The following is a 15,650-nucleotide window of genomic DNA, read 5'->3' as shown; positions in this document are numbered from 1 at the left end:
AGCACAATGCTAATCTTTTTGCTACTGATTAAGAAAGAGTGCAGAAGCAAATCCTCAAATTAGAGAAACTAGAACAAGATGTTTGGTGTTTTTGTTTGCAAACCTACTAAAATCATTAAATGTTCATTAAAAACAGCTGCAGAATCTTTTTTTTGTCAACTAACTTATAACTATGGATTCAAACATATTTTTTAAGATTGTGAACTATCTAAAACATGCATTTGTTGTTTAAAAAAAAGACAACAATATCTGACATGAACGCAAACTGATTATCAAAGATATATACCATGTCCTCTTTTATACTGATCTGCAAATTTATACTTAAAATCAGAAAATGTATCTTAACAACTGGGTCACTGATGTCATTTTCCGCTTTACCTTCTCAATACACCTGCGTAGCTTGTTGGTGCTGCGCAGCCACCAGCCCACACCCATGGAGCGCAGCTCAGGCCAGGTGGGCTCTCCCTTCTGCAGAGCAGGCAGCATGTTCAGAAGCTCCTCCTCAGCTTCAGAGTGGAAGGCCCAGGCATAATGACATGTGGACAAGCCTGCAGAGAGGTGAAAAACATGTGGAAAATGGGGAATGATCTGTGTTTTGTAGGGATAATATGAGCATAGTCTAGTGATTTTAATATGCATTTATAAGAAGATAACTAAGACATGGCTGCTGGTGAGAACACAATATTCAGAAGAAACTTTTCTTTTACTGGTGTGCATGTCGTATGCCACCAAATGACCAACATTCAGTACTGTCCTGCAGAAATAAATGCACATTTAATAAAACTGGCATGCCTTTGATTATTTGGGAGAAAACATGTGAAAAAATGTATCTAAACCACAGGAAGCTAGGAAGTGTGTTTCTCCCTTGTCGTTTATAAAAATCTCAAGTCGTGTAGTACAACCTATTGTAGCAGCCTCCAAAAACACAAGCCAATTGCTGACCTAATATGTCATATTTCTAACTCCTAACCCAAAGCAAACAAATTCATATAATTCATTTGTGTGTTAGCGTGATGAATGACTGAGACTTGAGACATTTACTGTCAAAACTTTACAACTGAGACCATCAATAAACTTCCGTTTCTAGGAGTCTTTAGACAGTTATTGCACTGAAACCTCACACATTTAAACCTTTTGGAAAAGTGCGGTAAGTGTGGTAATTCTGAGGGTCTTGAAAAATAATATATCTATGAATGTGACAGTTTGTTGAGTGTTACAGTTTTTGCCTGCTCATTTTTGTAAGCCATGACATGCACCCAATGAAAACAGCTTGAACACAATCTCACTGTACCTTGCCGCAGAAGCTGTGCTCGGTGTGCTGGAGGCAGGGAGGTAGAGAGAAAGGTATGCAGTCTGACAGCCAGCAAAAACTTCAGACCACACTCATCCAGAGTTTCTCCACCTGGTGAATAAATGATAGACAGCTCTTATTGTTCAATCAAAACAGACTTCCATGATGGTGCGGAGCAGAGCCCTTATTCTATGTTTTTATTTCCTGGCAATACCTTTGCTCTTGCCCTGGCTGTCCTTGAGGTCTGTGCTTGTAGTAGCGATGGTGTCAGCCAGTGCCATGAGTGACATCTGCTCCATACGGGTTAAGCCAGGCAAACTGGAACTCAGGAGGTGACTGGACAGAACCTGGGCATGTTCAGGACCAAAGTATGTTGGACTGTACTGGGACAAGTCAATGACCTATAGACCAGAAACAAGATGGGACAAAGATGGTAAAATCAACTGTGTGGCATTTCTAATCTATAAGACAATACATGGAGAGAGGTCGAAAATAAAGTAAAAATGGAGAATGTGTAATCGCTGCATTGAGTAAGCTACACTAGAACACCAACAGAATGCAAAATATTGCTGTCCACTCTCATTCTTATAAATTCTCTTTGAACTAGGCAGGAGCCAAAAGGATCCAACCTTGTTCCCGGTTTCCTCTTGATCATTGTCCAGGGGGTCTAAGTCCGCCATGCTGGGTGTTTGAAAGAGCTCATCATAAGCGTCAGTGTGACTGGAACCGTGCCCACTGTCTCCACTCACACTGCCCACTTTATCTGGAGGGAGGCACAAGACAGGGCTAAATTATAAAAGACCTGCATTTCAGAGGAGACATGCAGAAAAATCCCCTCCTGCTGGGGATGGAAGATTAAATTAAAATACCAAAGAGCAGGAATTACTGTAAACATGTTTCTGCTTTCATTCTTCTCACTTTATATCCCCAGAGACACAATGAGCAGAAACTAGAGGACGAAAGAATATCAGTCTTAAACCTCCTGGCATGGTAGCTGGTAGTTGCTCTTTCAATTTGATACACTATTTCTATTTCTGTTTTCATACCTGCTTAATAATGTATCTGAGGGACCTTTATGATGTTTGTCAGAATTAACATACTCTAATAAAGTTAAAATCTTCATTTTTCACCCTTTTCAATACAACACCATCTGTGTATCTACAGTCGACTTTATTTTTTAGTTGTTATCTACAAGTCTGGTCTGAGGTTAGCATAATCCATGGGTACCCAAACTACTTCCCTTGGAGGGCAAAAACTGAAACCTAATGGTGGGCTGTGGGCCAATGGCGAACACCTATAGTACTGTATTGTTCATATGCAAAAACAAAGGGAACTTGAATTTCTGATCCAAAGTGTCCTTAAATGACTGACTTTCTGTACAAAATGTCACTCTGCCCTCTACTTCTGTGTTAAACAGAAAACAAAAAACATGTATGCACAGCAGCACCTCTATTCACCTTCTGTGTGAATGCTCTGTTTTACTGCTCAAAAAGCCTCGACTATTCTGATTGGTCAGCTATTGAAGGACTGAGAAGACACCATCCACTTTGTTTTACAATATGGGACCTTTAACTAATACTGAAATAAAAAGTTAACCATTATTTCAGTCATTACTGAACACTATCATTCTAAATTCATGTGTTGTTTACCCACCAGGGTTTGGTGACGTATCCTCATCAGCTGCCAGAAGCGCGTACAGAGGCAGAGGAGGGATGGAGCTTATCTCTGTGTAGTCGGGGGTGGAGTTCTCTGCTTTGCTGAACATCTTCCGGTCCCTGGCTGTGCTGCCTCCAGCGCTGATGGTTCGAGAGCGAATGCGTTTCTCTGGATTGATGGTGCTGTCTTTAAGAGCCACAATTTCTCCTGCGATGCATTTCACCAGGTGGGAGAGGATGGCTTTGGCTCGGTGAACCTGAGGATGTACAAATTATGTTACATGTTTATATTTAAAACTTAAGTAAACGATTATTACTTCTTATGGAAAGCAAACACAAAAATGTTGACTTTCTGTCGAATGTAATCCTTTCAAATGCTTTGCTACAGCTGCAAACCATATGAAATTCAATTATATCAGCTGATGAAACTGGTTTGTCTATACAACTGATGAAGGTGCCTAAATAAAGAGCAACAATTAAATAAAATATATGACAATATAAAAGCAACTTCTTTAACTTACCTTCCCAAGATCCATGAGCTCCAGTAGCTGTACAGGATGATACTGGGGCAGAGTGGGAAAGAGTTGGTGAGCTGCTTCAAAAAGCCCAGAGTCCTCCATCTCTACAGGCAGGTCATAAGCTGTTCTCTTCCCACTGAGCTTCTGAGCCAGGCTCATCATCGATCTGGTCAGAGCCCTTTTGGGAGGGGCAAGTGATGACATGGGGGCCCCAGAGCTGAAACCCTCCTCCTGGCTCTGTCTGACAGCTGAGACTATTGAGGAGATGCTGCTGCTGATGTCTGTGTCCTGGGCAACTGTGACACTGGGTTTGGGTGGTGCTGGGGGCTGCCACTGGGAGTAGACATGCATCTCACAGTCCATGCCTACTACCAAGATGCCGTCTCGTACCCAGGAGAGGGAGACTGGAATGGGTAAAGAGCCCTCAACAGAGGAGACCAGATCAACTGATCGAAGCAGAACCAGGCGAGACAGGCTCTGGTCTCTGCTGGCATCAGATGACAGACAGAGTTCCGGCGGTTTCCCAGAGAGACGACCATACATATAAATCTTTGTGCCGATACCAACAGTCAGAACATGTGACCCATTCTCTTGGGAGACCCAGTCCAAATGAACAAGGGTCTTACTAGAAGAACCTTGACAGTTCTCGTAAGGTATAGAAAAGTCCGTGTTACCTGGGACATTGGCATTTCCAGTTGTGCTATTACCGATATCATAGTTAGCTGTGGGATCTGTGCTGTCCAGTACTATGGTCTGCTCTAGAATCCACTGTGAACCACCAGTAGACTCACACTGGAAGATGGCAATGTGCACCAGTGGTTCTCTGGTGTTTGCTGGGCTGGGGCTTGGAGTGTGATTTGGGCTATGCTGTATAGTCAGGGTTGGGGTCAAGCGGGTGTTGTAGTGCACATGAGGGGAAGAAGTCAAGGTGGGAGGAGAAGTCAGTCTGTGAGAGTTCAGATACGGTGTTGAGTTCAGAGGTACGTTTGGCATCTGCCTGTAAGCTACTGCAATCCGTCCAGCATGACAGCAGCTGACCTCTATGGGACGACCCTGTACACTTACTACGCTGCTGTTGGGAACTGTCTCCTCCACCAGCATAGGCCACTCCTCCCATTGGTACACCAAGTCGTCCATACTGAAAGGCTTTGTCGCAGTGACATTACACCTCCAGAAACGTACCTTTCCATCAGAACAGGAAGTAGCGATGAGGTAAGGCACAAGACCAGCTGGCAGAGAACAGGACGCACTTAGGTGACCTAGGAAAAGAGTTGACAATATACTATTAGTGAGGATGCTTTTTCTCAATCGCTTAAGTTCTAAAAATCTATTCTGAGGAATTTCTTTGTATCAATAGTTTTTTTGTCAGGTTTTATTGGATAAAGCTAATGATGACAACATAAGTAAAGTTTATAAACAGGCTAAAGTGGTCTAGGACTGGAGCAAGATAACAGTGGATGGTGTTTGTAATAGTTTCATCTTCCAGATAATTTGTGGGCTTCATAAAATTACAGTTTTAATCATCATTCCTATTAATTTTGAGTACTTGACAATAATTTGCTTACTAAAGGACCCCTTCATTAGAATTAATTAAATACCTCAGTTGCTGTTCTCTGCTATTAGACCGGCACACTTGCACCGAGGACACTACTTCAATTTCATAATTATAAAGTATAACAAAGAATATGTAATTAATTTTGACCTCTGTAATTAATAATAACACTGGTCCTGCTGCTACTATCAATATTTACTTTTTCATACATGAGTCACCCTGTACTGAGCTCTGTGTACTTGTCCACTATGAATTTACGTCATTTCGACATGAAGGTCCTCATTGTCCCTCACCTGCTGAGGGTGTTACACTGATTGCTTCCACCCCTTCTGGTAAAGACATCTCTTGGCTGTATAGCCTGCGTGTTGTGAGGCTGAGACGACAGGCACTCTGCAGATTGGAAGTGCAGGGTTTACTCTTAGGAGCCATCGGAGAGCCGAATGTGTCAAAGCTAAACTGAGAGCTGTTCATGGAAGAGGCAGTGGTGGGTTCCTTCTCCGTCATGGTCTCTTCTGTGGGAACATATACAGGAATAGGAAATGTTATGTTTATTTGTGCAACATCCTTTGAACGGTAAGTCCTTCTTTCAAAGCACCCACCCATGGTGACGGGTCGAGCAGCAAGATGGAGATGCCACATGTGGAGAAGCGAGCGACCTGTTGGTGTCAATTCGACCACCACAAGGAAAAAACGTGCCGAGAAGGCCGGCTCGCTAGAGGCTGCAGGAAAACACATAGAAATGCAAAGACAATATTAATGATCAGTGCTATGGTGGTGCAAATATGAAAAACATCAACATTTTGAAGCGCCAAGTTAAAAAAAATAACTTGTCCATACGTGGGTGAGGGGAATCAGGAGGTTCCTGTGTGCTCTCTGCTCTCTCACTACCAAGGATCAGATCCTCCTCAAAAACATGCAGGAGCTGGGTCTCCTTCCCCTGCTGTGGGGAACAACAGCAGCCATTGTCATTCACACTAAACAACATGCTTCACCCACTGTAGAGCCAAAATGCTAACAGACACTGACGCAAGTTGTGTAAATTTTACACAAACACACGCACATGTACACACTAAGACCTGCCTGAGGGGATAAGAGAGGGTTTGCGCTGCACCTCATTTTTTGTTACATCATGGCTGACCTCTTACAGAGACTCAGGTCCACAGCAGTATGTGTAATGTTAACGATGGTCTACTGGTAGACCGACATGAATCAGAGAGAAATTTGCTTGTATACACTTCATTTTTCTAGGTTTTTATGCATACTTACAAAGCAGGTAATGGTATCCAGCTCTATAATACAGCCTGGTTTTGCTGTGGATTGCTGACTAATGATGTTGAACACCTCCCCAACATATTTCTGTAAAACAAACATGAACATTTTCACATTATTTTAGCAAAATCCCACAGTCAAAACATACATTTACCTGTAAGAGAATTTAAATTTGTATCCGTGTTGTCACTGGCAACACTATTCTGAAAACAATAAGCTGATTAAAAGCAATGCAATAAAGATTTAGACAACTATTTCAGCTCTGTCTCTAGAAGCTAAATATCAACCATCTCTTCTTGCTGGATTCAACTCTGCTATCTTGGGTTAGACGGATCACTGCCATTCATTTCAGTTCTCATGTTATCTTACTGGAATTGGCAATTTTTCAACCGAGTCATTCAAGGCCGACACTAATGAAGAGGTAAGACTGCAAATTAACAACACTTTATTACCCCACTGACTCTGTTCGGATCCAAAGGGTAAAGAGTGATATGTTGTTATTGGTGCAAATAGAATATAATTATTGCTACACTGACTATATCCTGCAGAGATTAAGAATCCTGTTGGATCACTTACTGATATCTCAGGGTTGGAGAGCTCACTCAGGAGTTTCTTAGCTTCAATAACAGCTTGATACAGTCTGAGTGAGTGGCCATCACTGGCCACAAAGCAAGCGCTGGGAGAGTTACAGTACACACCTAAAGAGAGGAAGAAAGAGAGAATAATTTATTCCTCGATTATGCAATTTTTTCTTATTTAACATTAAAAAAGACATATAAAGAGTACCGAGGTAAACTGTGTTTAAAACACAAGCAAAAATTAAAGATGACAACAATTTCATTTGGAAATTTACAGCTTACTTAAACACTATGATTTGAAACTGGATGTTTTCAACAGGATTGTTTATTTATATACAAATTATGGTGAATGGACTGAAAATATATATATTTGGGGATTTTATATCCCAAAGCTAGTTTCAATTAGTCATAGTTATTCCTAAAAAGATAACTGCATTTCCATCAGATTACTGAACCAAAAAGGCTGGACTTATGAAAATGAAGCCGTGTTTATTAAAATGCTAGGTTGTTTGATCAACAGAGAATAAAATCCTCAGAAATCTCCAAAAATATTTTCTCACCTAAACAGCTGCTAGGAATGAGCGTGGGCAGCCAGGCTACATTAGAAAATGCTGATGCATGGAGAGAATTGATGCGAGCAAGCTCAGAGACACCGCCTGACAAAGACAGTGGGCCAACAGGATCTACTCTCCATAAGATCAGCTCGCTGTAGATCGCATTGGGATCCTGGGAAACCGCACCGAGTGACACCCGACTGGGACGTCCACGTGGCAGAGATGCTAAATTAGGGAAACCAGAGTGCCAGGCATCTGGGGGAGCAAGGATGTTGTCTACCTCTGGTGTCCTCAGGGCGTTGTGGTGTGAGGTGGTGAGGAGGAGAGGCAGTAACGAGTGACAGGCCAGGTCATTGAGGTGGAAGCGGTGGCCACAGTACCGTGACTTGTGAGAGACACTGAGCACAGTAGAGAAAGCAGAGTCCTCTGCGAAGCTGACTGCCCACTGGTTCAGGGAGCCGTCGGCGTGTTTGGAGATCATGAGGACGTTGGGGGTGAAGATGCTCAGTCGAAGACTACTGCTGGGTGCAGCCTTTCCTTGACCTCCGTAGCTTATTAGAGCAGATTTAGTTTGAGGCAGCGTGCTCCCAGGCGGTCGCTGCCTGCCATGTTGAATAGCCAGATCCACATTCTTGTTGCAGGCGTACATGACCACACTGTGGCTGAGGGAGATGGCATCGCCTGTGGGGAACGCGACAGGTATACGGGACACAAATGATACCTGGGAGAGAAAGAGAGACATAGCAATGATATACAAAGTGCCTCAACATACAGCTCTGAGGATGTGATTATAGGGACTCATTGATATATCAATTATATATTTTTTTGTGATTTGAGGCTTTATATTGTCTGAGAATTTCATAAAGTTAGACTGTAATAGGGTATAAGTGTTGTCTTTTTCTGGTTTTAAAGGTTTCGTTACAGTAGATTGATGTAATTTTCTGAACCTTAACTCTTCTACTTGTTATAATACTTGACTTTAAAAGCCATTAAAGCCATATTATTAGTGATCATTTTCTCATTGTGTTTATATTTTTTGAAAGCACCAATAGTCATATTGTATCATTATGGAGATACCTGGTTAAAAGAAATATATACTGATATTCTACATGATCACCCAGTCCTGGTATTCATAAAGTGCTTTTGAGGAGAGTTGAACTTATTGAGATATTCATTATCTATCACCATAAGCTAAAAATCTCACAATATCATTTCAAGGCCTCAGTCAATCAAATAACTGTATCGACGTGTGAAATAACTTTTGAAGATCAGGAGGTCACTTAAGCTTAAAACAAATGGCTGAAGTTCCACTATTCTTCATTCAGAAGTCAAAAACTGACTTTCTAGAATTAACAGTATCAGTGAAGACGACTCCAGGGATCAAGGCTTCTCTTCACTTACCGCTTCATATATGTAAAAAAGAATAATGTTCAACAATACTTATGCTAATAATAATACTAGGAGCCTGTCTGTTTCCTCTAATTAAACCAGACAGACCTAATCAACCTGAATGTCAATGAAACCTGGGATTCTTTTAGCTGCCTTGCTCGACTGGCGAACTGCCATTCCACAAGGTTCTCATTATTTCAGCGTTAATACATATACATCAGGGGACTTTTGAATTAGATTTTTTAAGTCACACATAATTAGAATGTAATTGTCTAAACGGCTGGATGAAAAGCCATTAGAATAGGAGCCGGGCCATCACAGCTGTCAAAATGATTCACAACCTTAATGAAATTCAAAAATCAATTATTTCTTAAAGAAACACTCTGTTAAATGGTGAATATAAGCAAGTCGTTTGAAAGAGTGACCAAAGGCAAGTCTGCTTAGTTTAGAGTGCTCATGAAATTATAAATTAATATTTGCTTTACTGTAGTTTCCATCATAACATTTCTGTGCCCTTGTGTTTCTTTATTAATCGCAGAAGTGGAACCATACAAATTAGGATGATTATTCAATAAATATTCATATTTGTAGGCTGTAGTGAAAACACTGAATATTTTATAATGAACATAAACAAGTAATATGCTTATTGTTAGTACTCACTGCTGTCAAACTAGTATGTTAGCATTGGGATACTTTAGCAGCACTTTCTCGTCCATTCTTATAATCAATGTTTTCATACGGTCGAATAAGATGATTGAATGGTCTTATTAGAGGTCTGCAGCAGCCACAGTACTGGTTTGCCAGAGCATTCAATTGAAATTGCTGTAAAGTTGTGCAGTTTTTGCACCTTCAGGTCGACTGAAGCGTAGGAGAAGACCGAAGGAAAAAGACTCCTGCACACTGTTGAACTTAATTACAAGTGAAGTAGACAGCATGCGGGAGTCTTTTTCCTCATACAAATAAAATAAAATGTTTTTTTTCTATAATAACTTGGCATCCGTTGCTTTAATATGCTATTGTTTTATAAAAACATTCTCCATATCAACAATGACAATACCTGAGCTTGTCTGAACATGCCCGGCTGGTATTCATCTAACCAGTCCACATGCCAGACTAACAGAGAGCCGTCCATGGGATGGATACTGAACAACATGTCTGCGCCTTTGTTCCACTCCTCTAAGAGGATGTCCACTTGGTGCTTCACTGCTGCCAGAGGAAGCTCCACAGCCTCAGGTCCTTGGGGGTCACTTGGCCTGCTGCAAGAATCTTCATCATCAAAGTTCTCCTCATCTTCAGGCTCTGGAAGAGAAATCATAGCGTCTGACGTAAATACTGGTACTCAGTATTGAAGAAAAAAGCATGATGCAACATATAAAAAAAGTCTGACTTCTAGTCTTGCCTTTACAGTGTTATCCGCGCTTCATAAGCAAACAAAGTCAAATAAAGGGCTATGGCCTGTTAAAAATGTATTTCTGTACCTTCCTGGGAGCATTCGCTCTGTTGCTCCAAGCTGCCTCGGAGCTGCTGCAAGAAGACTTCCATGGCTAAAGTGAAATGGAGCTCTTTGTTGTTGAGCCAGTGGACAGTAAAAGGACCTCCAGGTTCCTCATCATCCACAGCATTCAGAGAGGAGATGGAGGGCAGCAGAGGAATGTCTGCAATTAAGAGACAGTAAAAGAAAAAGATGTCACAAAGTTTGGAAAAAGATGGCAAAGAAACTAACATTACATGTGATTGGGGGCAAGCAGGACAAAAAAGATGTCTGCTGGAGCAAATTATCTTTCACAAATAAGAGCATGTCTTGAAGGATGCTAAAACATAATTCAAGCATACAAATACAATTCTAAACGACTTCCCAGCCTCAAGGCTCAAAGATTTTGCCCAGATTACAATCGAAGTCAAAAAAATATAGGGGAACAAAATGAAAAAGCCTTACAATTACTTTGAGCAGCTCACACTAGGCACACAAAAAAATCACTGGGATGTTGAATAAATAACCTCAGGCAATTTACAAAATGAACAGTATTTTTGCCATTATAAACACAGAGGTGAAGGCCTCTGACCTTGAGCAGTTTATAATCAATCCCAGCTAACAATCCAGGCAGTGGTTATGGTGTAGGAGTAACTAATATGTAGCTATGTCACATTATTTCATTTTTCCTAACCCTTTAAAAAAAGAAATGTACTTTGTTACCATCTCGCAGCTTCAAAGTCTTAACTAAAGTGTGATAATTGGTTTGTTGTTCAACACAATGCTGGTTACAAAGATCAACAGTGTTATGAGTTTATTATAGAATATTATACGCTTGAGTCCAACCTGTTGCAGGGTTGATGCTGGCAGCAATGTGGAAGTGGCAGAGAGCATTGGCATGGGGCATGCTGCTACTGATCTTTTTGTGGTTGTAGTGTTGATTCTGATTGTGAGGCAGGCAGCCAGTCAGAGAGGGCAGTGGCCCAACCCGAGAAAAGGAGGCGTGCAATGATTCCGGGAAATTAAACTGTGAGGAAAAACATGAATTGTTCAAGTTAATAATCAAAGAAACATTATGAAGCTTTTCTTTTAACCTTAGAATAACAGTTTCAAAATAATGTTGATGGTATAGTGTCTTGTAATAGGATAAATGGTGTCTCTGTCTCAGCCACTCCGCCCCCTCATCACTCATTTCTGCACTGCATGTGACTTCACTGAGAGGGTAGGATCACAGTGTTACATACATGCTTACTTCAAGATACAAGAGACATGATAGTTTTATGATTACAGTAATGAGTTTCTAGTAATGAGTTGTAATGAAAAATTGTTACAGGGTTGATTGGGACTTGTATTTATGACAGTTATGTTGCACTCAGTGACTGTAGAGAGCACCAAATCACACAAAACGCCCATTTCCACAAAATATTGCTTTAATAAAACTGTATTTAATGTGTTTCTAATTCTAATTACCCTTGTCAGGCTTAAAAGCAATACAGGTTAAGCATGCTCTTCAAGACTGATCTGAATGAATTCACTGGTGCTTATTAACAGGGCGTCACTCCTCTCCTTCCAGCCTTAGCTGAGTGCTCTTCTACTGTGAAGGAGTATTTCTCTTCGACATGAGAATTCAATTTACATTATTGACATGTGAATAACACTCAAGTTTAACTGCCCAATTTATCTAACAAATAAGAGCCAGAGAAGAAGCAGGCAGCATGGGAGAGCGACTGAGCAAACAAGGGAGGCGTGTATAGGGAAGTGCACTGAAACCTTAACTTAATTTGGTAGTAAGGTTATGTAATTTGGGTTTTTTCTGTCATTTCAACTTACAGTTTGAGACTGGAGCCCCTCTGAATGCTCACGACAAGAGATTAAGCAGTAACAGCAGTCTCATATGACAAATTGCCCAGAATTTGAAAGACAGAACATCTTTAGTTTCATGGAGATTATTTAACATGATGATGGGTTTGAAAGTCACTGATTTACTTCAGCTTTTTTGTTGCAGAATGAGTGATATACTAAAGCTCTAAGGCTGCCATTTCTCCAAGTATTATTGAGATTAATGTGCTCATCACACCCGTAGACGTCCTTTGTCATTTTGATGACAAATGTGTATGAAATTACTGTTTGAGTAGCTATGTGCCAAAGCAGATAACCTTACTTTTGAATGGCTTTAAATCCATGTAGAAAAATGAGATTGTGCTAGAAATCCCATATCACTGTCTCCTCTAGAGGTTCTCGAACAGCATCCTTATCAAGGCACTTAATTAACTTCATTGATTTAGAAATCTTGTACTGTTCATCCCACCCTGAGGCATCATATTAAAATTGAGTTTAAAACATGGCTCTCTCAGCATTGTCTATTCAGTTTTGGAAGAAGAGATTTACCTCAAACTTCAGCCTGGATCATCCAGAACCGTCTGTGATTTTTAATGAATAATTCCACACATGCACTCTTGTCTACGGTGCCTTGAGGACAGTCTGTAAATTTGCATACCTATTTTCCCTGTAATCTAGTGTGCCCTGAGCTCTGTAAGTGCCAGTGAAACCCATAACCATTTACATGTTAATATTTAAATGGATGGAGGTATAATGTTTGAGGCCTCGTGGGGCTGTCAGCAACAACATAAGTCACTTAAAGCAGAGGGCACCACCACGACAAATGTGAGCAGCAAAATGAAACAGAAAAACAACCATCAAAAGTTAGAATTTTGAGTTGCTTCTCAGATTACAGAAAGGAGGCCAATATTTTTCACTGATGCTCGTCTTAAGCCCCGCAAAGCTTCAAAAACCATCTTCATGTCTGATAGCCAATTAATTTTCCCTTTTAACTCCACTAAGCCTCTGTTTTTTCCATCCTCTTTCTCAGCCTCTCCTTTGCTCTTGTTCCCTCATCTCTGCAGCACTCTAATGTCCTACATTAGTGTGGGTAAAAATACAGTGGCCTGGCTTCTACACCACAAAAAACAGAGATCATAGCAATTGTGGTATTTACTCTCCCTCTATTGATAAAATCATGGTGACTCTTATGGCAAAATAGACGCAGTGAGAACACTGTGATACAGCTTAAAATAATGCTTTTGATTCCAACCAAAACAAACTGTGTTGATCTTAACAAGCACTTCTCTGAAGTCTTTTTGATGTGGTGCTTCAAGATGACAGCTATTCAGATCATCTCAATCTGTGTGTTACACTTTCAAATTATGGCAATGATATCTAAATATGAAGGAAAGAAAACAAGACATTTGTGGGCCTGTGATCAAAGATTATCATTTTCATTTTTATTATTATTTCCTCGATTGATCAATTAGTTGTTTGTTCCATAAAATGTCAGAAAATAGAGTAAAATTCCCAAAGCACAAAGATGACATCCTCAAGTGTCTTGTTTTGTTCACAACCCAAATATATTCAGTGTACTGTCATAGACATTTACATTAAATAAGCTGGAAATGTTTAAGTTACTTCCAAGTTGAATTTTACTGTGGTATAATGAGAACTGTTTATAATATTTTGTCCACCACATTCATATCAGTCAGGGCACACTAAATTTGATAAACACCGCTCAGTGTAACACAATGAAGTCCAACAGCATTGCAAAATACAGCCTCCATAATGATCATGAAGTTGACTCAAAATCCCTCTAAAACAGTATAAATATAAACTGAATGTTAAATATTCAACATTTATATTTATTCAATTCAATGAAAGACTTTTGGATTAGTCCACTTTCATTTCACCTAAATAAACTGTCACTTGCATGTATTTATCTTCAACAAACACTACATTAAAGTATCTTACTTCCTGTGTTGTTCTTCCTTGCGTCTTCCCATTGCAGTTGTTTTTCTTAGCAGTGCCTGCACATCTGAGTGTGTCACCATGTGGACCACCACTGTGGTTGTTATGGTGACCGGACAGGAGGCTGTCACCAGGCAACAACGTCTCTGCCCAGAGCCGGCACACGCTGTCCTTACAGCAGGTGAGCAGAACGTTACACACAGCACCTCTGTTAGGAGAGAGGGGCGGGGGGAGGATAACAGTAATGGGATCAGGAAGTTTGCTGCAGGGCACTGAACCTTTCAGTAATTTTGTTTGTTTGTTTGTTTTTTAAATCATCCAAAGCTGACAGTACTATTCAACCGCAGGTCAAAGGGAAACTCCTGCAGAGAAATAAGTTAAAGGTCAAAAATTGTTCAAGAGCCATAATGACACTGGTGATAAAGAGACGACAGACTTTAATCTTGTCCTTAATGTATGCCATGATTTCACAGCACGACAAACCAATTTGCCTAAAGGGAAAAGTTAAAACAACTGGAATATACAAAATAGAGCAGGTTGCCAAAACCTGAAGCCTAATTTCTAGCAGCAAATAAGCTTAGTGAGAATTTTGTCTTAAACAGTGTCACACAAGAATTTCAGTCATAACAATTAGCAGTCATGTAAGAATAGCAATGCTGTAGCAAAGCAGGCACAATAAGGAGCTACAGTGCAGTGGGAGACTGTAATACAGTGCAGTGTTTAAACCATTTTTAATTTGTTCCCTTTTCATTTTTACCCAACCCTCAAATACTGCTGGGTGGCTAAATAAACAGACAAAGAGACAATACCCGTCTACCCAGTAAAACAGCCCTTAAATACAGATTATGCCAACTTAATGTTGTTTTCGCCATTGTTAACATGTGTTTTTCTTGTCGTTAGCTAAAATAATGAATGAATGAATCACTGCTAATGTAACAATGTCCTCACCGTGGCATGTACTTGCTAGTCTTCCTCCACGAGAAGCCGGTAACAGAGCGGGGATGGGCCAGGTAGACAAAGGAAAAGGCCAGCTCTCCCTGAACACCAATGCCGGGCTCAGGAGGTGTAAAGAGTCTGGAGACACCTGACTTCCACTTGCTTGTGCTGTACCAGACCTTTACAAGGCAGTCATCCTAAAGAATAAAAGACAAAAGTGTGAGAAACAAGTGTGCTTTTACAAGTTAAAGCCATAAGCTTGGAGGTCAAAACCTAAAAAAATTACACCAAAAGTATGTGGTACTTGTCAGTTTCTTTAGCATTACACATGAGTTTACAGTGTTTGGGTTTATCACAGTGAGTAAACATGCAAACACCGTAAATAAACATGCAAACAAGACTAGCAAAAACTATTCTGAATCAACATCCATAAAGGTTTAGGAAGTACTGGGAAAAGTCCCTTACCTGTCCAGCAGTAGCAAAGAATTCCCCATCAGGAGAGAATTTCATTAAACTGACAGGAGAGGCCGTCCTTCAGACAAAACAGTTATAATTATGTATTTTCATTACTCAAAACTGCCATGTTTGTATTTCCATATAAAAATACATGATGAGTAAAAGGCAGCTCCTTTAAAACGCACA

General features: G+C 40.4%; 1 protein-coding gene across 2 annotated transcripts in view; it reads right to left on the bottom strand.

Moving 5' to 3' along the window:
• Positions 1–15,650, bottom strand: part of LOC119019151 (dmX-like protein 1) — a 56,273-nt gene that overhangs the window by 31,096 nt on the left and 9,527 nt on the right. For both annotated transcript variants that reach the window (XM_037097475.1, XM_037097476.1), the window contains exons 7-24: positions 15,474–15,540; positions 15,021–15,205; positions 14,076–14,280; positions 11,124–11,304; positions 10,285–10,461; positions 9,864–10,105; positions 7,424–8,138; positions 6,862–6,983; positions 6,283–6,372; positions 5,854–5,956; positions 5,616–5,735; positions 5,310–5,528; positions 3,468–4,723; positions 2,945–3,203; positions 1,921–2,054; positions 1,506–1,692; positions 1,292–1,402; positions 379–548 (exon numbers count right to left, since the gene is read on the bottom strand). In XM_037097475.1, coding sequence (XP_036953370.1) covers positions 379–548; positions 1,292–1,402; positions 1,506–1,692; positions 1,921–2,054; positions 2,945–3,203; positions 3,468–4,723; positions 5,310–5,528; positions 5,616–5,735; positions 5,854–5,956; positions 6,283–6,372; positions 6,862–6,983; positions 7,424–8,138; positions 9,864–10,105; positions 10,285–10,461; positions 11,124–11,304; positions 14,076–14,280; positions 15,021–15,205; positions 15,474–15,540 — 4,543 coding nt within the window. The remainder of the gene's footprint in view (positions 1–378; positions 549–1,291; positions 1,403–1,505; positions 1,693–1,920; positions 2,055–2,944; positions 3,204–3,467; positions 4,724–5,309; positions 5,529–5,615; positions 5,736–5,853; positions 5,957–6,282; positions 6,373–6,861; positions 6,984–7,423; positions 8,139–9,863; positions 10,106–10,284; positions 10,462–11,123; positions 11,305–14,075; positions 14,281–15,020; positions 15,206–15,473; positions 15,541–15,650) is intronic.

The sequence above is a fragment of the Acanthopagrus latus genome, chromosome 5, assembly GCF_904848185.1.
Source record: "Acanthopagrus latus isolate v.2019 chromosome 5, fAcaLat1.1, whole genome shotgun sequence".
Classification (NCBI taxonomy): Eukaryota; Metazoa; Chordata; class Actinopteri; order Spariformes; family Sparidae; genus Acanthopagrus; species Acanthopagrus latus.
This window is presented reverse-complemented; position numbering and strand designations above follow the sequence as displayed.